Source organism: Mercenaria mercenaria, chromosome 13, assembly GCF_021730395.1.
Source record: "Mercenaria mercenaria strain notata chromosome 13, MADL_Memer_1, whole genome shotgun sequence".
NCBI classification, from domain to species: Eukaryota; Metazoa; Mollusca; class Bivalvia; order Venerida; family Veneridae; genus Mercenaria; species Mercenaria mercenaria.
Window position 1 is genome coordinate 70907033 of NC_069373.1, and position 25427 is coordinate 70932459.

A 25427-nucleotide genomic window follows, 5' to 3' on the forward strand; every position below is an offset into this window, starting at 1 on the left:
AAAGTTTAATCAAATACAAGCTGACTAGAATAAATTGACAACTTCATCATCTGACTGAGTGTATGACAAAACCACTTCCAGACAAAACCCCTCTGGCTGTCTTTGAATTTGGATAAAACTCCTTCAATGCATTGTTATTATTCTGTTAAATGTACCAGAGGGACTTTGTCCGCATTGTACAATATGTACAGGAGGGGGTTTGTACAGAAGGGGTTTTGTCTAGCTCCAATCCAGAATACAAATATGATTAAATGCAGATGACCTTTCCATCTACCTTTAGGCTGCCAATCAGAGCCTAGCTTTCAAAGTTTTGAAAGCCATGGTACAAATCTTTATTTAACACTCCATGGTTTATATAAATATAACAGTGGATTATTTTTGAAACTTTCGCTGTTTCAAACAGTTGGATTTTCATTATATCACTTTCACAGTTACAGAACTACAATATGAATAAACAAGGAATTGGTAAAACCGAATGATGCTCCCCCGATGCACGTGCTTGAGGGAGATAATTCAAAAACTTGGTAAGGTAGAGATATGGTTCTTTGACAATGCACTTCCCGTCAATGGCCTCTATCATTTTGTGAAGTTTCAATGAAATGCCAGTAATACTTTTCAAGTAATGCTCCAGACAAGCCTTATTTGTATAATAAAGGGAGATAATTCAAAAACTAGGTAAGGTAGAAATATGGTTCTTTGACTCTGCACTTCCCGTCAATGGCCTCTATGATTATGTGAAGTTTCAATGAAATACCATTAATACTTTTCAAGTAATGCTCCAGACAAGCGTTATTTTGTATAAAAAAGGCAGATAATTCAAAAACTAGGTAAGTTAAGGTTATGATTCTTTGACACTGCACTTTATCTCAACGGCCTCTATGATTATGTGGAGTTTCAATTAAATGCCATTTATAAATACTTTTCAAATTATACTCAGGACAAAAGTGTGACTGACGGACGGACAAAGCGGCAACTATATGCTCGCCCTTCGGGGAGCATAAAAATGTTCAGATTTCTTTTTTCCAAAATATTTAATACCTACTAAAACATAATAATTATATTGATACCTACTAAAACATAATGAAATGTTCTCCACCATATCAAAATGTTAAAGAAATTATTCAACATTTTTTCCAACATTAACATTGTGACATAACTGATTCATTTGTGAGGCTGTCCAAATTAAATTGAATGTGCATGACATAAATTGGGTAAAACTGGTTTTGGTAAAAACCATTGAAAAGACATAAAATAAGAAAATTTGTTTGTTTTACATTTAAGACTGAAATATCATTCACACAGTTTGCCCATGTGACCTCTATCAAGTTCAGGTCATTGTTGCACATTTTGGAAATCCAAAAGCTTCTTTGAGCACATATTTCTATTAAGAAAGGTCATTACAGCAGATGATACTACCCAGATACTGAATTATTACACTTTTTTGAGTTTTAATAAATTCAATGTGGAAAGGCACATTTTTTTAATGTAATATTCTTTTTATCATCTGAGTTTTTTTAGCAGAGACATCAAAATTTCTTCTTTCTTTACCTGTTATAGACAAAGTTAGTTTGACCAAAGTCTCCTATACTTAAAACAACAATGATGTCAGAATGTTTACTACACAAGTGTAATACCAAATCACATAACGACATAATTTCACTTACATGATATGAAGCATTTGATAAATATCAGGAAGACATATATATACTGTAAAATCATTTAATTTCATGGGCATGAAATTTCATGGTTTTGGTCAAAACGGCAATTTCTTGGGGATATGAATTCGTGGATTTCAACTTTTGAACATAAAATGAATGGGAATTATACTTGTTCATTTGGATTAAATTTCGTGGATTGACTCAACCACGAAATCCACGAAAATTAGTCCCCCACGAATATTAATGATTTCACAGTATGCATACAAACATGGAATGTACATCCAGACGGGCTGTATGTCTAGAAAATACTGACAATTTCTTCTACCTGAACTAACAAAAATGTTTAAATGAGCTTGTTTAGAAAAAAACAGTTGAATGAATCACTGTATCAATGGCAAAATTAAATATAAAACAAGCAAATGGTAAGTAAAATTCAACATAATATACTATTGGTTGGCAGTGCTCCAAATAAGATGTGTATCTGCATATTTTACTCTAAGGAAAAACTGGAATATGCACAGAATTTGCATACAATTAATGCCCACGCTTCAGGATTTATGCAAAACATTCTTTAAATATCTGAAAAGCTAATTTTCACTTCCAAAAATTATTGGACTGCTACTCCAAATACTTAAATGCAATAGTATTCTTATAGTGGTGTCAGTTACAATGGAGACAGAAAATTTTATAAGTGCAATTATCGAGTGTCTATTTGTTGATTTCTTTTTTTTTTCAGATTTTTAGATGTATAAATATTATGGCTTCAAATCAAAGAAACAACAGGGGATTGTGAACTTCCCCTGGACTGAAAAGTCTGTTTCAGCCAAAGCCATCATATATCATATTGTGCAGGATCTAACCGACAATGTCAAGCTATCAACACCTTATTTATCCAAGACTTTTTTCATATTTTCCAATTTACTCCCGAACTTTTAAAACTTGGGATTTATCCACAGGCTAAAAAATTATCCTCAGCAATGTTGGTTAATAGTAAAATTCAACATAGTAAACACAACTGACTGGTGAAATTCAACATGATACATACAACTGATTAGTAAAATTCAACATAATACCTGGAACAACTGATACGGGGACTGGAAACCGGCATTTATCTTATCTTATGCTGTCGTCCAATCGAACCGTATGCCGTAGGTTATTCTGCTATTACTCAAACACTTACGCCTTACAGTTTAACTCGTCCTTTCAGTGAAAATCTGGGAAAGCATTTGTTGAATTTTTTGTTGAAAACAAAAGTTCTGCCATGAAATTATTGCCTGCATCTGTTTTTAAATGGAAAATATCTACATTAATGTTACTTTTCGCCCTGTGAAAATGGCTATATCTAGACTTGTCTTACCCAGAGAGAAAGATGTCGTTTTTTACATGATATTTGCCTTGTTGATTCAGAGTATTTAGAACAAAAAAATTAGGACATATTTTAATGAAAATAGCAAGTCAAAACTGTAAACTGTTGCATGAAAATATTTGTTTATGATATTGCTCTGTTCTTCACCATTTAAATGCGTGTTAAACCTAGATGATTTTCTGCAGTTTTATCTAAAAGTTCGGAATACTAAATGTAACTTCGTTGTCGGCCTTTTAAAAAAAATATTGTTATTTTAATTTAAATACATTGTATTTTTCACACATCAGTTTTAAGATTAAATTTATTCAACTAATTTTTGGAGTTTAAACAACAATTTCGTTTGAAACATTCCCTACGTTCAAGAAGAATGTTTGTTTCTGTATGTAGAAATCTGACATTATAAACAATAATTATAATTATGGCTCTACAAGATTAAGAAAAGTGTCAGCTTTCTGTTATTTTCCATTTTTTTTATTCAAATCCAACAAAAATCGGCCCTTTGATAAAGGTTTGAAGTTACGTGGTAAAATATTTCTTCAGGGAAGTGAGCTCGAGTTAATTCATAATAATTAAGCATATCACCACATGCAGTCGCATGCTGTTTTTGCTTCAGAATCCCTTTAGATCAATCTCTGATCATCTAATTATCGCCACTTAACATGTGACTGGTAAACCCTTTGAACAAGAAGTGTTATAGCTCCATGATTAACATGAAGTAAAAATGCTAATTACACGCTAATCGATAGTGGCGAAAACAAAATATCGATCGCTAACGACTGGTCGATATTTACAGGTATGGACGACAGCATAATACAGATAAATGTATTGATTTATACGGAGTTTCTACTCCCCGTATTAGACCTTCCTGATAATACATACAACCGATAGGTAAAATTCAACATAATACATACTACTGATTGGTAAAATTCAACATAATACATATAACTGATTGATAAAATTCAACATAACAACATATACTCCTGATTATGAAAAATTATATTAACAATCAAATGGCTGAACAAATCACCATGTGATAATATCTGACAAAAAGATCCAATTTGGAATCATTTAAAAATGTGGAAAATTCAAGATTTTGAATATAAAGCAGCATAAATGTAGGGATAACGCATGTTTTTTTGTGTTATAACATCTGCAGAATTCCGAGGGACTGGTTGGTACCCGAGGGATTCTGAAGATGTTATAACACGAAAAGAATATGCACTAACGCTATTCTAGCATAAAATGCGTGAAAACCAGGTAAATGAATATATTGTCCCTCAACGTCATTGAATTTCCATGAAATGCGCGGTAAAGTCTACGTTTTTTATTCACGTTGACGTCATTTCCTTTTGAATTATCCGTTTTGGGGCCGTAATACGTTAACGCTTTGCCACGGAACGCGCATATATAAAAAGGTGTTATAACAGCACGTGAGCGCGAGAATCTCTCTGTTAACACACGTTTTCTCTCCTGTTAAAACACCTCCGAAAAGTGGCAATAACAGCAGTTTTATGCTAGAATATAAGCAAATACAAAATACTGGTAACATCTGAATGAATTCAAAGCTTTTTTACATAAAATTAGGTGTCGATTTTTAATAACTACTTTCTGGAAAAGGTCCGAGTACCCCCATATTTACATCATAATTTTCAGAATTCAGATTTTCACACTGGAAGGCCATGATTGCCCTGTACTGCTCATCGGGGTAAATAATTTCAACAAACTTTGTACAGCACCATTACAAAATGCTACATGGCAAATTTCTAAGCTCCAGGGCTTGAGATTATACTTAAGAGCATTTTTAAACTTGTTATATAAACCTGTTCTGCACAAGTAACTGCCAACTTCCTCAACATGAATTAGAGGTGAAAGACACAACGTGTTTTATCAAATCGTCACAGAGAACATACAGCCCGCCCTAGGATTGACTCGAAACCCCGTGATCCATAGATCGGCGCTCTCCCTATTGAGCTAAGTGGGCGGGTTAGTTTATTATAGTAACACAGTAATAATATATATAAAACTTTGCATTACAACATGTAAAATATGAAGCAGACTAATACTGATTTCTAACATTTGATATTTAATAGACATTTTATAACATTTCATATTTGTTATACATTAGGACCGAGTTGCTCAAAACTTTATTCAGTGTATAAACTTCCCCAAGGATAACTTCATTCTTTGTTATTGCATCATACCTGTACAGAAGAACACTGCTTGCTGGAGCATCGATAGCTTAAGTACAATAACCTTGTGTGGCCCTTCGCCATTTCATTATATATTCTATGTTTAGATCCCTCAAATCCCTGAATGGAGCATTGTGATTAACCCTTATCGTGCTGGACATGACTAATTCTGCCTTTGCGTGCAGTCTGATCATGATCTGCACTGTTCGCCATTCAGTTAGTATCTTTTTGGTATGCATCCTTTTTAACAGTTAATGCTACTGTCCAGATTGAAAGATGAACAAGTTCATTATAGAAATTTAGCAGGGTAAGGGTTAAGAGTGATCAGTGTTTTACTGTATGTCAATGCACTATTGGGGTACAGATCAGAATTACAGGATTTGTGTTTAGTTCCATTTCTATCAGATTCAGTGATTTACTTTTTGTCAATTAAGCCAATAGCCAGTTAATCCAATGACTAAAGTGTTGAGAACCTCGGTATTACCCTTTCAGAGACAAATACAAGTAATAAACCTAACTGTAAATCTTCCAAATGCCTAAAATGATATATTACAGTAAAGCTCTGCAGGTAAGGTCCTAGTCTGGTGGACTATATTTTCTTCAAAATCATTTTGAAATTTTGAACACAACCTAGAAAGTAACCTCAAATGAAGAGCTGGCATCAAATGAGGTATTGCTGGCACCTGGCTATGTCCTGTTATGTAAAGTAACATCTATAGGAGCATTGGGAACCATAAGTATTTGATACTTCTGCCCAAGATCTGAATGTGTCCATTCTAACCGAAAGTTTTGTAGCAACTTAATTATCACAACGTACATCTCTTGTTCTGCAAATCTCCTCCCTAGAAATCAAAATAATACACAATATCAATATACAGTTATTACAATGTTTTTATTTGTATGATGGGAAATAATAACACATATGATATATCACTCAACAATATCATCAACGCATCAATATTGTAATTAACTATAAATGCCCTACCTAATGTCAATTTATTCAGTTCATATCAGCATGCAACACAACATATAACCTGCACCAGTATTGAATCACTGCCTAAATCAGACAGTCAGTCTATTTTGCTAGTTTGTGTTGGGTTCAGCACATTTTTCCCATAACATTTCAGTTACATAATAGCAGGAAGTTAACTGGTGTTCCTAGATAGTTTTGTTTAAACATATTTTATTGCTAGTATATACATATATAAACAGATAACTACGTCATTTGTACATATAATAGGCAAAAGGGTCGACCCACAAGTTCTAGTAACATTAGTAACGGGTCTTCCCTAGGTGTTCCTAGATACTTAGTACTCTTCCAGTACTAACCTAATCGCCACAAGTAATTGTCAACTTCTCCCCATAACCTAACCAGTGTTTCTAGATACTATAACAGTACTAAGCTGTTCTCTACATGTAACTGCCAACATATCCACATGACCTAACCAGTGTTCTGGAAAATGTACCAGTAGCAACCTATTCTCCACAAGTACCTATCTGCCAACTTCTCCACATGAATCAGAGAAAGAATAATCTCAGGCACAATGTCTTCTATCAAATCACCAACAGTCAGTAAATTAAAGGTAAGTACACATGTATTAAAAAGACATTTCATCAAAAACAACTGCTGACCATTAAGGTACTTCTGCACATTCAGATCAAAATTTTTTCTACCATGTAGCATTCAAGTAAACCATGTTTTTTCCAAAACTTTAGAATATGCTTAGAAAATTCGGCAAGTACAGGGTCAGATTTTTTGCTAGACTGATTCTGAGTCTATTGGAAAATCACAATTTTGATAACATTTTCAAGAACAGAAATTTTTCTACAATGTAGATTTTAATCAAATTTCTCACAATTGTACATGTACATAAAACCTATTATATAGTGAAATAAAATGTTTAGGTCTGTGTGCTTGTTTTTTTTTAAAATGTTTGCCCATGATTACAGAAATCTGTGCATTTCAAGCTGATTTTAAGACATTTTTTTAATTATATAACATGTAAGATGTTTTAATACTGTATCATATTTTACCTTTAGAATGAAAGTAAGATTGCCTTTGTAATAAATTTACTCACTGGTTCCCATTAATTCATAGAATGATTTTCATTTCCGTATGCAGAAACAAGGCTATATTCTACATTTTCCATATAAATGATGTTATGCCCTTACTTCAAATTTATCAACCATGCAGAAGTACCTTAACTGGATATTGTAAAATCACAGATATTCATGGAATGTGCAGGTGTATCAATCCCTAAAATTAAATGGCAATGAACAAAAAAATTCCCATTCACTTTATCATCCATGAATTCACATGTCCATGATACTTTGATTCTGGGCTAAACAGCTATTTTACAGAAACTTTGTGGTTGCATCAATCCAAAAAATAAAATCCGACTGAACAATCATAACTCGTACTCAAAAGTTGAAATTAATGACTTCACAACCCTGTGGAATTTTGGCCAAATGGCTATTCCAGACCTGTTTTAGCCCTAATTGCAGTGTCAGCAGTCTGATAGTCTTTTATCAGTAGTTTTTGGTATCTGTCAGTAGTAACTTAAGGTTGAATAGTATTTACATAACCAAGAATAAGTAAACCATTAAACATTGATAATAATGAGAAATGCAACTATATGAGAACAGTTCTTCAGTGCTGAAATAATATGCTGTCTGCAGTCGTCTGTACAACCGTGTATACTGCTATAGTCACAGTTACAAACAGTACAGTGGAAGAGATAAATGCCTTTCTGAGATAGAAGCAGAAAATAGCAAACTCATTATATAATACAAAGAATCTTTAAAAGTTTTTCTGACATTAAGCTGGCAAACTTTCCTTCATATATTGTTTTGCCATTGCTAGTGACAATACCGAAATCACTGAGTGACTCATATGAAAACTAGAAACTAGAAACTGTCCATGGGACACAGATGCCCCCACTATTTGACAAAGGACACAAATTTTTTCCTAGGTCAGTGGCTATAACTCCTACAATACTGAATGAATCCAGACGCGAAACCCCAGGTGCACAACTGCACATGCTGACCAACATTCCTGTAAACTTTGGTGACTCTAGGTCAAATGATTTTGAAGCTACGCGCGACACAACATTAAAATGACCAATTTTTTACTAAGTCAGGGGCCATAACTCCTACATGACTGAATGAATCCGGACGCGAAACCCCAGGTGCACAACTGCACATGCTGACCAACATTCCTGTAAACTTTGGTGACTCTAGGTCAAATACATTTGGAGCTACATGCGACACAACATTTAAATGACCAATTTTTTACTAAGTCAGGGGCCATAACTCCTACATTACTGAATGAATCCGGACGCGAAACCCCAGGTGCAAAACTGCACATGCTGACCAACATTCCTGTAAACTTTGGTGACTCTAGGTCAAATACTTTTGGAGCTACGTGCGACACAACATTAAAATGACCAATTTTTTACTAAGTCAGGGGCCATAACTCATACATGACTGAATGAATCCGGACGTGAAACCCCAGGTGCACAACTGCACATGCTGACCAACATTCCTGTAAACTTGTGTGACTCTAGGTCAAATACTTTTGGAGCTACGTGCGACACAACATTAAAATGACCAATTTTTTAATAAGTCAGGGGCCATAACTCATACACGACTGAATGAATCCGGACGTGAAACCCCAGGTGCACAACTACACATGCTGACCAACATTCCTGTAAAGTTTTGTGACTCTACGTCAAATACTTTTGGAGCTAGGCGTGACACAACATTCTCGGAAGGAAGGACGGACAAGGGCAAATCTATATGCACCCCCCCCCCCCAAAGTGGGGGCATAATAATGAATATGAAGAAAGACACTTGTTCACCACTTTATAGTCAATAAGCATTCAGGATACCCAGATGCACTAATCAAGCAAAATCTGTTTTTATTAACAGAAAGGCATCAATAAAAGGAATGGACTAATTTTTTTACCAAAGAAGTTTTGTTATTAATCTGTAGTGTGTAGTAATTACAGACAATCCGTAGGAGTAAATAGGTCTGCAATTCCATGGATACTAGGTGTTGCCCTTCTCTCCCTTAAACTAATTGACAGTCATAAATGAAAACTACCTGCACACATCCTTGGTCCATGACCAAATGGTGTAAGGATATATGGGTGTATATTCTGAGCAGAACCATCCCTTAACCATCTCTCAGCCTTGAATTCTTCCGGTTCATCAAAATACTGTGGGTCATTAAACATCACAAAATTATTCAACTCTACACGTGTCTGAAATGTCAACAAAATCATCTTCTGAAAAATCAGCAATATCATAGGATGATTTTTTTTCTGGTGTTCACACATGACTGTGTAAACTCTGCTAAATAATGCTCATGTTAAATGCTAAAATATGCCTGAGTACAAGAACAGTAACAAGGGGTTCATCATCACGTGAATGTCTTGGCTTAACCAATTAAATCACTTAAACCGATTACTATTTTAAACTTTTTGCAGCAAACTACCAGCTTTACATCATCTTGGTTACAAAAACTTGTGTTTGCAGACCAGTATATGATTGGTTGATTTTGTGGTCAGTCTTGAATTGACCATTGGCAGAACTGCATTTTGAGACTGGTCTTCAACTTCTGTTTTATAATCCTGAAGCCTGTTCTAAGGAAGCGCTTTAAGATGTTAGTACATATAAACAAAACGTGAACACATTAAGAGCGCATTTCTAACAGTCTTTATTGGATAAATGTTCCTGTACTCTGTAGCATAGGCAAAAAGTCTTTAAGTTTGTTCTGTAACAATTAATAAAAATTACAACACTGAAGATTAGGAATATCATTACAATGCTTTAACTCTTATGCTGGACATAATTGATTCTGCCATTGCGAACTGTGAAGATCATGATCAGCCTGCACATCCATGCAGTCTGATCAGGACCTGCACTGTTCACCATTCAGTCAGTATCGTTTGGTAAGCACTTAACAGTTAATGGTACTGTCCAAATTGAAAGGTGGACAAGTTCATTATAGAAATTTAGCAGGATAAGGGTTAAGTACTGACTTAGATAATACAACATAAAGCATTGAAAAGCAGATAATTCAATACCAAAAAATCAAGAAATAACATAGAACTTGAGTTATGAGTAACAAACTATAAAGTATGTTAAACAAGAGAGCTATGATGGCCCTGCGTCACTCCCCTGACTCTGACTGTTTGACCTTAGAACTGTATCTGCTTCTAGTATAAAGTGAGGTGGACAATAAAAGTTTCATGAAGATCCATTCGGAAATGACAACTATGTTAATCTTTTTCTATGATCTGATTTTATTACAAGGTGACCGAATTACACAACTGCCATTTACTGCACTAAACCAAAGACAGATTGTGACCTAGTTTTTTCTAGTGTAAACAATGTTTACTATTGTTGTACCTAGTTTTTAAACAAAGATGACCCAGTTTCGAAACTTGACCTAGATTTCATAGGACAAAATCTCTGGCCATGTATCATGTAGAAAAGGTAGAAAATGTGGCCAGTAGAGTGCCTGCAAGGTCTCCCTATGGTTTGAATTAGTTTTTAACACAAAATGAGACAGTTTCTAAATTGACATAGGTTTCAAAAAGACAAATATTCTGACAAATTTTACAAAGATCAAATTAAAAATATGGTTTTTCAAGTATTTACAATTTTTTTCTATTATCTGACCTTGTTTTTGATCCAAGATGACCAAGTTTCAAGCTCCAAGAATTTGTTAATACAAACATTTTGATCAAGTTTTATTAAGTCTGGGCAAAAATTATGACCTCTTGTGTGTCAACAGTCAAACTGTTGATGAAAACACTGCCTCACACAGGGTGATCACACTTTGAGCTAAAAACACAGATGTACCCATTACCTTAACCCTTAGCCTGCTAAATTTCTACAAGAGCGCCGCCATGTGGGGCAATATACACCCGAAGGCTTACATCATAGGATTGGAGCAAAATTGTAAGAACTTGACTGTTGTAGCCCCAAAGGACTGGAACAACAAAAGGAAAACTTCAAAAAACAAATCTAAGTCCACAAAAAAAAAAAATCAAAGTCTACAAAAAAATCCTTATCAGGTATAGGTATGTAAAAATACACCTTAAAATTGGAGGTACCATCCATGTTGTACCACAGAAAAGTGGTCTCGGTTTTTCCCTACAGCCAATAATAAAAAAGTTTCAAAATAAGCTATTTATAGTAACATAAAAGGGAAGTAATTAAAAAAATTATTGTAAGTACAAAAAAGAGATCTGCCAAATAAAAACAAGACCACTGCAATGCAGAGCAATATACACAAAGCAAAGTCATATATGACCTTTGACCCTTAAGTGTGACCTTGACCTTGAAGCGAGTCATCCAGAACATGTGCTCTGCACATCGTTACAATGTGGTGAACATTTCTGCCAAGTTTCTTTGAAATCCTTCCAGCAGTTCAAGAGTTACAGAGCGGACACGAAACAAACTGATATGACTTTTGACCCCTAAGTGTGACCTTGACCTTGAAGCAAGTCATCCGGAACATGCGCTCTGCACGTCGTCTTGGTGTGGTGAACATTTGTGTCAAGTTTCTTTGAAATCCTTCAAGGGGTTCAAGAGTTACAGAGCGGACACGAAACAAACTGATATGACCTTTGACTCCTAAGTGTGACCTTGACCTTGAAGTGAGACATCCAAAACATGTGGTCTGCACATCGTCTCAGTGTGGTGAACATTTGTGTAAAGTTTCCTTGAAATCCTTCAAGGGGTTCAAGAGTTACAGAGCGGATACGAAATTGCTAACGGACAGACGGACAGACGGACGGACGGACAGACGGACGTACACCAGCGTCATAACATAATACGTCCCTTCGGGCGTATAAAAATGGACTGGTCCATCATTCAATTTGGGCAATACCATTTATTATTACTAGGGGTGTTCACTGAAAATTTACTGACTGAATAGCGAACAGTGCAGACCATGATCTGACTGCACGGATGTGCAGGCTGATCTTGGTCTGCACTGGTTGCAAAGGCAGAATAACTTGCCGCTAGCAGGCTAAAGGTTAATAATTAATAACTAAATATTATCTCCAGTTTTCAGTTATTTGAAGAAACAGTACATACCCCTGCTGGGACCTGATAACCTCCTATTGTGAGATTTTGTTGAGGTATTCTTGCTACATCAAGACCTATTGGGAAAAATCTGCAATAGAAAATAACTTCTTAAAACAACAACTAACAAAAGCTGTCACAGGAGACAGTGCGCTCAACTATTTCCATGTTGGATAGTGAAACTGGGCACATCTGAGGAAGCTGGAGCTGTCACTGGAGTGTTGAATTACTCCAATGTGGATATAGGACAATAGCTTAAGTCTGTATCAAATGTATTTAGTAGATAGAGATAGAGATAAAGTGTATTAAAACATTAAATAAGTATTAAAGGGACACAATTCGCTGAAAATTTCTGCAAGAATAATTTACCAAATGTCATATCATGTGGCTAATAATTTGGAACAACTACTTGACATTTGATTCAAACCTATTTAGTAATTACTGAGATAGAGAACAAGAGGACCATGATGGTCCTGAATCGCTCACCTGTCCCCACATGACCCAGTTTTGAACTGAGTATGACGGTGTTTTTTCTATTATTTGACATAGTGACCTAGTTTTTGAGCTCATGTGACCCAGTTTTGAACTTGACCTAGATATCATCAAGATAAAAATTCTGACCAATTTTCATGAAGATCCATTGAAAAATATGGCCACTAGAGAGATCACAAGATTTTTCTATTATTTGACCTTTTGACCTAGTTTCTGAAGGCATGTGATCCAGTTTTGAACTTGACCTAGATATCATCAAGGTGAACATTCTCACCAATTTTCATGAAGATCTCATGAAAAATATGGCCTCTAGAGAGGTCACAAGGTTTTTCTATTTTTAGACCTACTGACCTAGTTTTTGACCGCACTTGACCCAGTTTCGAACTTGATCTAGATATCATCAAGTTGAACATTCTGACCAACTTTTATAAAGATCCCATGAAAAATGTGACCTCTAGAGTGGTCACAAGCAAAAGTTTACGCACGGACGGACGCACGCACGGACGACGGACGCCGCGCGATCACAAAAGCTCACCTTGTCACTTTGTGACAGGTGAGCTAAAAAGTGCATTACACAAGATCCATAGCTCTGGCATAAATATTTCATAAATTATGACCCCTTTTTACTTAAAATTTCAGTTTAATTTGGTGCTGTTTCGCCATATCTCTGTTGTTACTAAATGGATTTGATTCAAACTTAGTATAGTTGTTCCACATCATCTACCACATCATATGACACAAGGTTCATAATGCTGGCACCAAAATGCTATGAGTTATGTCCCCTCTTCACTAGAATTTCAGGTTGAAGTTGTAATGCACTTTAAAAATCTTCTTGTTCAAAACCGCAAGGCGTAGAGCCTTGATATTTGGCATGTGACATAATCTAATGGTCCTCTATGAAGATTGTTCAAATTGTGCCCCTGGGGTGAAAAGAGGCCTTGCCCTGGGGTCACAAGTTTTACATAGACTTATATAGGAAAAACTTTAAAAATATTCTTGTCCCAAACTGCAAGGCATAGAGCCTCAATACTTAGCATGTGGCATCATCTAATGGTCCTCTATGAAGATTGTTCAAATTTTGCCACTGGGGTGAAAAGAGGCCCCGCCCCGGGGTTCACAAATTTTACATAGACTTATATAGGAAAAAACTTTAAAAATCTTCTTGTCTGAAACCACAAAACCTAGGCTTTTGATATTTGGTATGTAGCATTACCTAGTGGATCTCTAACAAGATTATTCAAATTATGCCCTTGGGGCGAAAAGAGGCCCCGCCCTGGGGGTCACTTGTTATATGAGTTATATAGGAATAAATACTTATCAGATCATGTTTCCTAGACTGTTTAATGATTTACATTATGATGTCAAATAGCCGCATGATGTACACTTCATTATAACTCAGATTAATATACAGTTAAAACTCAGTATCTTGAATACCAAAGGATGAGCATTTTACTTCGAGATAATTAAAATTTGTCTTAAAATTATATTTTGTGCATGTGTTTTTGGGATGGAACTTGAAAGTGTGTTTGAGATAGCCGGAATTTTGAGATGAGCGAGTTTGAGACATCGAGTTTCAATTACGGTTCAGCATACTTTTTATCATCCTGTTTCAATAAACTTGTAGAATGAAAATAAACAAGGCATTCTAGCGGTTTACTGTCTTATTTACCATGGTCAATCTTTGATATTTAACCACTCATGGTTCATTTCCTCTCCATCTGAACTCTGAACCATGGTAAATCAGATGATAAACAATGCCAAGGCCTTGATTATTTGATAAATGAACATACATCATTTTACATGATATCTACACACAACTGAGCGTAATACCTCCTTGAAATTACACAGAGTTTATTACCTGAATGCCTCCTTCACAAATGCTTTAAGGTAAGACATTTTGTTGATCATTTCTGCAGTTATCTGTGATCCAGGGGGAACAACTCTCTGAATTTCTTGGTATACCTTTTCTTGAGCATCTTGAAACCTACCGAGACAGTAGATGTTGCTGGCTAGTGTTGGTGATGTCTGAAAAGAGCAACAATGGCTCTTAGAAAGATTTACTTGTATGATCACTTGAAACTTCTCCATAGAAACTTAAATAATATGAAATAATATAACTTTGTACGCATTAAATTTTGTTGTTTTGAGCAAAACAACAATTTCATGGGGACAAGAGCTAACTTTCTGTTTGTTTCTGTTGTGTTTCGCTGCACATCTCACATGGCAATTTCCAGTTTTAATAGCAAAAAAAGACCTCAGAAAATTATATTGTCCCACTTCCAGTCTAAATACTCACTACACTAAATCTAACTCTGGTCAACCAAGCAGTTACGTCAAAAAAATACACTCTCCCTTTTTTAGTCTAAAATTTTTAATATTCACTTAAAAAAATTTAACTCTGGTGTACCAAGCAGACATGTCAGAAAACTGAATTGTCCCTCTAAAATTTGAATACTCACTGTGCTAATTAAGTCCATCTCCTAATAAGGACAGAGCAATAAAAGCTACATCTTTATTATCAAATTCTGGTCAACAAAGCAGATACGTCAGAAAATTATACTGTCCCTCTTTTAGTTTAAACACTCTTTGCAATAAACCCAAGTCTGGGCAACAAAGCAGATTTATCATAACTTTTTTCTATCCCTCTTTTTAGTCTTAATACTTACTGTACTAAGTCCATCTCCAAACAAGGACAGGGAAATGATGGTAACATCTCTGTTGTCTAATTCTGGTCTTCCGAGCAAATATGTCAAAAAATTATACTGTCCCTCTTCAAGTTCATTATTTCTGGCCAGGTTACTGATACGAGATATAGCCTCATTTAGATATCTTTCACTTATCCTGAAATAACGGCAAATATGGTAAGCCATTTGCATAATAATTCACATTACCCATTTCATAAAATGAGAACTGCAAATATATATTAATTATCATTACCCATGACTGAGAACTGCAATAAAGGTGTGTGAAATACTGTCTAACAGAAAAGACTAGGTAAGAACTTACAACTGCAGCATATAGAACAGGTTTTTATACAAGAACCTTTATCTTTAAAGTAACTGAATTCATGCAGAGACAAAAGTATGAGCAAAATTATTATATCTATTATCAACTGAGCACGGCTTGGCTTGTACACAGTGGAGAACTGAACATTTTAACAATGATGTAGTACATTTGGGGTTGCAACAGGCGTAATGACAGACATTGCCTTAAATATGTGGAAAATATTAGGAAAAGATTTGTAGATCTGGTGGGAACCTCAGGTACTCATCTAGACATTATTTCCAGCATTATATGTGCAGAATGTCTGACCTTCCACAAGCTAGCTAGACAGGGACAGCCTCCTCTTATAAAAAAATTCTACAACAAATGTGTAGTTTGAATCAACTGTATTGAGAGGTTACTAAATAATAGTCAGTGAGCGGTTCATGAGAAGATGTTGTTTAAAGGTTTTCTTATTTTCAGCTCCAGTAGCCCCTAATATTTACCAATTGCCCCCATTTGGAAAAATTTTACAAAGGACCTTGTCAAGATGCTTCAGACCAAGTTTAATGTAATTCTGACCAGGAAAAGATGTTTCAGTTAAATTGTTGATGACAGACACTGGACCATCTACCCATGTTAATAACACAACCTGAACTAGAGCTGCTTTTGAGAAAAGCGCATGTCTCCTACAACAGCCTAATAATCTAAATAGTAAGTCAGACTTTACATACTGTTTACTCACTAGAAATATACCTTTGAAGAGTAAAAAGGCTGATTTTGGGTAATTCAAGGGCCATAATTCTGAAGTGCCTTGGCGATTTGGCTAGTTATCGAACCTGGCTGAGGACTTATGGTCAAACACAATTTGTTCAAGTTTGGTGAAGATCAGATGAGAGATGTTCGACTTAGAGCATGGACATGAGTAAAAAGGCCGATTTTCGGTAATTCAAGGGCTATAATTCCGAAGTGCCTGGGCCAATTTGGCTAGTTATTGAACTTGGCCGAGGACTTATGGTCAAACACATTTTGTTCAAGTTTGGGGATGATCGGATGAGAAATGTTCGACTTAGAGTGCGGACAAGACTTGTGACAGACACACACATACACACAGACAGGAGTAAATCAATATGTCTCCCACACCACTGTGTGGTGGGAGACATAACAAGGTTCAGGTGAGCTGAAAAACCATACAATTCTATGTGATTAAGGTAACATATATTTATCAAAAACTTGTGTTGTAAAAATGTAGGTCAACAAACAAAAACATCAATAAGAAATATATGCAAAATACATACATGTAGTAAAAATGGCTGTTCTTTATATTGTTTATATTTTATAGACATTGCAATATATTTAAAATGTTTGATATTTACAGGTTAAAGCATATTTAAGAATATTATAACAAAAGTTTCATCTACTATCTACTGACTAGCTATGACCTATTGATATCTCTAAGTGAACTTAAGGGGAAACTCCCATTTGCTTAGTCAACAAAAAGGAATTTTTTCGTATATCCCAAACAGGATAACATGTATCATCATCATCTATCAAGCCTTCTGAATGGAACAATATACATAGTTAGAACATTACTATTCTGAAAGCAGGGAAAAACCGTCAACTGATTTCCCGAACCAGAAGTTTTCATATCCGCTGAAGAAAGGTTAAAAATATTTCACAGGCTTATCAAGTAAAAGCTTATTAATCTAGCATGCTTACTTGTATACACACTCCTCAGCCATGCACAATTTCTTCCATGTCGGAGTCTCGAACATTTTATACAATGGAAGCTGGAATTTCATCTTTGCTGACAATGTAAACATATCTGAGTTAGCATCAATCATCTTCTGTACCTCCGAGTCTGGACCACTCGACAAACAGTGCAGTCGCTCCTCAAATACCGTCATTGCTGCAGCTACAGAGGAAAAAGAATATAAACGATCTTGAATGGATTTGTTTTCAAATATTGCTGATTCAACATTGTAATTTAAAAAATTTTCAGGTAAATTCAACTTGAATTCTAACACGATCAGCAGCAGTTGCTATATAAACATATAGCGAAATTGCCTATACATGAATCTACGATAAAATATAGCTGTTCCATTTCATCCTACGATTGTAACATGACTCTGAGATTCTACTCTGCTTCCGTTATTTGCCGACTAAATACTCAACTTTTTCAGGGCTAAGTAGTAGTAATAAAAGAGTACATCAAATTTTCTGAAACAAGCAATTTCTAACTGATAAATTTATTTGTTTAGTCATTTGGATGTGAATATTAAATCACACTCGTGATTTAAATATTATGCATCCGAACTCCTGCCCATATTTTATTAACTGATAAAATTATTGGAACATTTTTATTATTTTTTAAATAAATATCTCCACAGGGGTGGCAAAATCAATTGTCAAACTTGCCAAGCTTGTCCAAGCACCCATACAGACAAGCAGAATGTCACCATATTTTACTATATACCCATCAAACATAAAAGCTCATGGCAAAATTGGACAAGTAAGTCAAAATCAAGATTTCACCCCCTGCAGAATCTACAATGGAAGGATAAGTAATAACTAGAGTTACAGTGAATTGAATGATATATATATTATTCTATTTGTTTAAAATAATGAATAACTGGAACTCTTTTGCCACTGTATCTGTTTCAATTTAATGAAAGTCTGCCTGACCATAAGGCCATCTTAACTGATTTTACTCACAAGTTTAAGCTCATGTTGTTCAAGTTTTAATTTATAGTTAAAATTTGGTCCTTGTGTATGTTATTTCAGTGTACATGCCATTAATTTGAAGTTTGGTTTGCCACCATTAACTGTGTAGGGAGCCAACTAAAATTATTTCACAAAAGTTGGACATCCGTGTAGAATCAACAACTTAATGCAAGCCAGCTTGCTGGATTGCTCATGAAATAATTTGTCCCCTTGCAAGTATTGAACCCACAACTTTGAAGGACAAGTGATTCGAAGTCAGCCAACTTAACCACTCAACCATGCATGTTCAAAACTATTTTTTTTGTGAATACGTTTTGCCTATCATGACATACCATATTCAATGTTGGCAATAGGAGAAGGCCTTTATAAGCTTAGCATTCAGATCTTATCCTTTTCAACATGTATAATATCGATATTGTAAATTGTAAAATGTAGTATGCACATATGTTTGAAATAAAATATGTTTAAATCAATGTTGGCAAAAAAACCTGTCTATATTTAAATTTATACTGATTTGTGCTTTTTTATCATGACATGAAATCCACTTTCAATTTCAAGTCAAAATATGCTTTGCATCTAACTAAAGACATTGTCTGATGAATTATATCTTCTTTTTAAAACAACAAACAGAATATATATTAAGGTAACATAAATATTCTTACATTCTACATTCATTTTGAAATTTCATTCCTAAGATTTTTCACATGACCACTTTTATCACGTATCTCTTTTAATCGCTTGATGAAATCATCTGCAACTTCAGTAACAAATGGCAGATACACTGTGACAGCTTTAGGTCGCATCATCATTTGCTGAACTGCGCTACGTAATTTATACCACTCTTCACCATTTCTGAGAAAAGTACGTAAAATAACTGCCTGTAGATAAGTTGGCAAATTCTTTCACAAAAGCATGCACATGCAGAAATCCTTTAAAGGTAGTGGACCACCAGTTCTAATCGGCAATTTACCTTTGATAATACATTCTACGTATAGGAAATATACTGTTTACGCCACCCTGCCTTTACATGGCAGGTGCTGATGGACTACTTTTTAAGTACATGTACAGCAAGCATTGTGAACTGGGTCAAGATTTCAGAAAATGTGATGATCTTTCAAACAGTTCATCATGCAACCACTGCAACTGAATGAAAAATTATTCAATTCTATTCAAGCTCAATACAGTAACGATTCAGAGAATCTTTTTAAGCCTGAGTCAATCCACCCTGACTTTGTCCAAGTTGGCATTTCGGGGCGTAAATCTTCTTCAGGTTAGAAATTGAGGCTTTTAACCTGTTTTAAGAAGAACATTTGTCGTAATTATTGGATCAAAGCCTTTTATTGTAGGATTTTCGATTAATTCTTATTTTCATGCTGGAAATGCAGCAGTTTAAGGTAGAGACTGCAGGCATTTGATTTCAATTCAAGAGTCATTTTCAGCTATATTTTATCCAAGTCAAAACTTCATTACTTGTCTTGTACATAAATTCCCAGTTAGCACCTGTGATTCATATTACAAAAAAGTCGAACTGTCAGGTAAGGATTTATGTTTTTGTTGTAATATCCAAGCAATTGTGTTTAATTGAAGTGATTATGATTATGAAATATTTTGCTCATAACAGGTTTTATTGACTGCAGGATAAAACAAATACAGTCGAAACTCGGTATCTCAAACTCACTTACCTCGAAATTCCGCTTTAGTCGAAGAAATTTTCAAGTCCCGTCCAATTTCCTTCTTTATATATGCAATTCAACTCCGGTTACATCAAAATTTGACTTACCGAGACTCCGGTCGTGTCAAACGGGATTTTCAGTCCCGTCAATAAAATTCAAGTGCATTATAAACTCGGTAAGACGAAGTTAGAAAAATATGTGATAAAATTTCATACATGTCATTGTGAATATGGTTGGTTTTTAACACATGTCCATGTTTGTTGCCTAACCAGTAACACGTGATGTCAACATTTCAAAGGCGCGGTGATTATCAAAATGAAATGTCATACTTGTCTGCACATGCCATAATGATAATTGTATGCTGTAAACATTAAATTTCTTTTATCAGCGGTCATTTGTTTTGAGACGTTCTGAAAATTGCTTTTGATTTAAACTGGTGAATTAATTAGTTTGAACAGTTGTGACTTTAATAAGGATTAATTAGAGGGAATCGCGATGAGACTGTTTAAAAAAATAACTTCTTGAGGGAAAGCATCATTTGTTCAAAATGTCAGATCGAAATGCTGTCAATCCTCCGAGAGAAGGAACGTGGTACAGAAAGGAAACTTGACTCAAAAACATTTTTGTTCTTTGAAAAACTGATAAACACAGAGTATACACTGCATCAAGGAAACAGTTTTTATGTTATAAGGAGCTTAAAAGTCCATTACAGGAAACAAGTGATTACAAGAAAGATTCGCGCTTTGGATAATGGAACTGATATGTGTATCAATGTCATATACGTCCCTCCTCATAACTCGAATTGCGGTTATCTCGAAATAAAAAGCATGGTCCCTTGAGATTCGAGATACCGAGATTCAACTGTACATGTATTAGGTTACTGTCATTCTGAACTTTAGTTTACGCAGCTTGTCTCTGAAAAGTTTATCACCCTCAGCTGAGCTTCGGGGGGATAAACCTTTCTCTGACTTGCTGGATAAACTTAATTTCAGAAAAACAGTGACCTAATATTCTCTATTTCTTGACTGGTGAGGAAAACTTTGTGCTAGTTTCAGCTACAGTAACGGCTGCAGAAAACCAAAGCAGCATCTGGAGATTATGTAATCCCAAGGAAATTGCAAATTTTATACAGGTCCACTACCTTAATATTAAACTAGAGTTGTCACAGGAGTGACGAATTATACCCCCACAATATGGCCTTGTCACAGAACTAAGCCAGTATCAAAGCCAAACTTGCTTAACCTTTGACCTACTGACCACAAAATCAATAGAGGTCATCTGCTAGTCATGATCAACCTCCCTATGAAGTTTCATGATCCTCCGTCCAAGTGTTCTCAAGTTATTGTCCGTAAAAGGTTTAAATGACCTTTGACCTTTGGAACTCAAAGTCAATACAGGTCATCTGCTTGACATGAACAACCTCCAGATTAAGTTTCCTAATCCTTGTCCCAAGCATTCTCAAGTTATTGTCCGAAAACTGTTTAAATGTTCCGGGTCACTGTGACCTTGACCTGTGACCTACTGACCTCAAAATCATTAGGGGGCATCTGCTAGTAATAATCAACCTCCCTATCAATTTTCATGATCCTAGGCCCAAGCATTCTCAAGTTATCATCCAGAAACTGTTAAACTGTTCCAAGACACTGTGACCTTGACCTTTGACCTACTGACCTCAAAGTAAAACTTGACCTGTATTTCATGATGTTACACCTGTGTACCAAAATTTATGATCCTAGGTCCAAGCGTTCTCAAGTTATCATCCGGAAACCATTTAACTGTTCCGAGTCACTATGACCTTGACCTTTGACCTACTGACCTCAAAGTAAAACTTGACCTGTATTTCTTGATGTTACACCTGTGTACCAAAATTTATGATCCTAGGCCCAAGCGTTCTCAAGTTATCATCTGGAAACCATTTAACTGTTCTGAGTCACTGTGACCTTGACCATTGACCTACAGATCTCAAAGTCGAACTTGACCTGTATTTTATGATATTACACCTGCGTACCAAAAGTTATGATCCTAGCCCAAGCGTTCTCAAGTTATCATCCGGAAACCCTTTATCTGTTACGAGTCACTGTGACCTTTACCTTTGACCTACAGACCTCAAAGTCGAACTTGACTTGTATTTAATGATATTACACCTGTGTACCAAAATTTATGATCCTAGGCCCAAGCGTCCTCAAGTTGTCATCCGGAAACCATTTATCGGTTACGAGTCACTGTGACCTTGATCTTTGACCTACAGATCTCAAAGTAGAACTTGACCTGCATTTCATGATGTTACACCAGTGTACCAAAATTTATGATCCTAGGCTCAAGCGTTCTCAAGTTATCATCTGGAAACCGTTTAACTGTTCAGGGTCACTGTGACCTTGACCTTTGACCTACTGAACCCAAATTCGAACTTGACCTGTATTTTCTGATGTTACACCTGTGTACCAAAAATTATTTAAATTGGTCAAGCCTTTCGTGAGTTATCATCCGGAAACCATGCAAAACCAACAGACCGACCAAACCAACCGACCGACCACCAAGTTCACTCCTAAATACCCCCCAAACTTTGTTTTGTGGGGGGTATAATTACTCTCATACTATAAAGGCTTTAAATCATTTGATCTGTGATGATACTTAGAAGGAACTATAAATGAGCACTTTGTGTATTTTCTATTTTGGAATAAATACTTTCTTAAATTTCATAATTTTGTGTTATATTCTAGATGCCAATACACTACAATTTTTCCCCCCAATTTAACACAGCATGCTCAACACATAGAATTTTTTATTAGAGACACACGTAATTACTCACGTGTTACCAAGTCCTGGCGAAAATCCTCTCTGTTTTCTATATAGCTGTGTTGTTTCCATCAGCGGAGCCACATGCGGGGTTTTTCCTTCCGTTTGAAAGACTGTTCGAATATAATCTGGATCAAATAAATGTACAATAGTCCTCCCTGCAATAGTTTCTTTGCAAATCTTTCCATATCTTTGATACAAGTCTACCACTGATTCCTGATATCTATCTATGTTGTATTTACCAAATGGTCCTGCAATAAAGGAACATACTGTAAACTAAGGCAACTGTAAATTGATTCTGTTATCCTACCTGTAGGTACTAATTTCAGAAGCTAAATTTGCACACGACTGAAGAAGAGCTTCGTTACCACCAAAACAGTTACCCTCAAACCAGATATTCCCATATGTATCTACAACTAGTCTCAGATTATTACATTCTAGAATGAGGTGCGGTGCTTATACAGATGATGATAAAGTTAAAACATTTTTACATTTTGTATCAAGGGAAACCATTCTTGGCCAGTTTTGAAATGTTTGGTAGTTTGAGTTAGTATCTGGTCCCGCACCTACTAAAGTAACAAGACCTGCTGCAAATCTGCCTGCCAGTCTGGCAATTTTGCAAAGCCTGAAAATTCCACGAACATTAGTGACCTTTTCTATACTTTAACATTGTACCAATATAGGGTAGTCCTTTAGGCCTTAGACGTTAGTTACCTTTCCTATACTTCAACATTGTACCAATATAGGGTAGTCCTTTAGGCCTTAGACGTTAGTTACCTTTCCTATACTTCAACATTGTACCAATATAGGGTAGTCCTTTAGGCCTTAGACGTTAGTTACCTTTCCTATACTTCAACATTGTACCAATATAGGGTAGTCCTTTAGGCCTTAGACGTTAGTTACCTTTCCCATACTTCAACATTGTACCAATATAGGGTAGTCCTTTAGGCCTTAGACGTTAGTTACCTTTCCTATACTTCAACATTGTACCAATATAGGGTAGTCCTTTAGGCCTTAGACGTTAGTTACCTTTCCTATACTTCAACATTGTACCAATATAGGGTAGTCCTTTAGGCCTTAGACGTTAGTTACCTTTCCTATACTTCAACATTGTACCAATATAGGGTAGTCCTTTAGGCCCTGGTATTTCATCAAAGGGCTTCGCTTTATCATATCTGTTACTACACTGCTGGAACCCTCGACAGTAGCTGCTGTGCTTTGCCATACTCTCTGCAGCCGGAAAACAGGGACTGCTTTGATTTTCTTCATCTAGAAAAAGCAGACAGATTACAACTACAGCTTGCTATTTCCCTTTGCTTATGACATCATGGGATCAAATTTTTATCATGAATCAGGTTTCTCGGATCGCTTAATCCTGCGTATTTGTATACATATACTTTTTGGAAAAGGACGCCAAAATACTCCAACCGCAAGTCCATGGCATAAAAAATGTCCGACCAGAGTACACAAAATAACTACTTGTCAATCAAAGGCGGAGTTTGCGGTGGCTGCTTTGCGCTCTTGACCAATCAGAGACTATTGTTTTCAAATAACTGCATGAACTGCATGGTCAATTAAAGCTGAAAAGACTTTAATCAGTAATTCAAGACTTAAACTTATTATTCCGTGAAGAAAAACACAGATAATGAATCATCCTTTACATCAGGGATTGTTCATTAGCATCTGCCTTGAATTACCTGTTTTCTAACCGATACTACTGAAGAACCATGCTGTACTTTTGTCTTGTCACTGTTTCTATTTTCTTCTCAAGACCAAATTCAAATAAATTCTTTTGTAGCTGATTAGCTTTTTTGTGCAGTATTTTCCATTTTCTATATGTTTTTCTCTACTTTCAACATGTTCAATACAAAATTTTATTAATTTCTAAACTTAATTTTGTGATTCGAAACACCATAAACATATGTCAACTTCTTTTACCTTTTAACACAACTAACACTCTTTGCTTGCAATAGTCAACAAGAGCTGTTGGAGGACAGCAACGCTCGAATATTCAACAGCCTTGTCGATTGAATGAATACAAAAGTTGAAAAAGGGGCATAATTTTGTAAAATTGGGAAACAAGGTTATGGAACCTGCACAGTGCTTATCAGCTCATGACAGTGGACAAGTGTGTGAAATTTCAATCCATTCCCATTGGTGGGTACTGAGATACCAGCTTACATACATGTATAAGAATTTAACCAAAAACTGCTAAGTCGAAAAAGGGGCATAATTTTGAAAAAATGCAAAGTAGAGTTACTGAACCTTACACTGCATGTTATATCATGACAGTGAACAAGTGGGTGAAGTTTCAATCCTTTCCCATTAGTCGATACTGAGATACCAGCTTACATACAAAAACTTAACCAAAAACTGTTAAGTTGAAAAAGGGGCATAATTTTGAAAAAATGCAAAGTAGAGTTATGGGACCTGCACAGTGCATGTC

The 25427-nt window shown here is 35.6% G+C and overlaps 1 protein-coding gene across 1 annotated transcript; it reads right to left on the reverse strand.

The window, feature by feature from the left end:
• Positions 1-653: 653 nt before the first annotated feature.
• On the reverse strand, positions 654-24206 carry LOC123528801 (probable cytochrome P450 CYP44). Its single transcript, XM_053520972.1, has 10 exons — positions 24074-24206; positions 22995-23232; positions 19185-19364; positions 18841-18851; positions 17508-17703; positions 15473-15647; positions 14665-14831; positions 12327-12405; positions 9319-9478; positions 654-6055 (listed from the first exon to the last, which is right to left on the reverse strand). Exons 1-10 carry the CDS (start codon positions 24204-24206, stop codon positions 5901-5903), a joined length of 1494 nt encoding a protein of 497 aa, XP_053376947.1. The 3' UTR covers positions 654-5900.
• Positions 24207-25427: the final 1221 nt, after the last annotated feature.

Bases quoted from the DNA above. Each gene is read 5' to 3' on its own strand.
- LOC123528801 (XM_053520972.1), bottom strand. From the start codon at position 24,206: ATGGCAAAGCACAGCAGCTACTGTCGAGGGTTCCAGCAGTGTAGTAAC. The intron at 12,406-14,664 runs GTAATAAACTCT...TTTCTATTGCAG, and splicing joins TTTGTGAAGGAGGCATTCAG to ATTTTTCCCAATAGGTCTTG. The intron at 9,479-12,326 runs GTATGTACTGTT...TTGACATTTCAG, and splicing joins GTTATCAGGTCCCAGCAGGG to ACACGTGTAGAGTTGAATAA.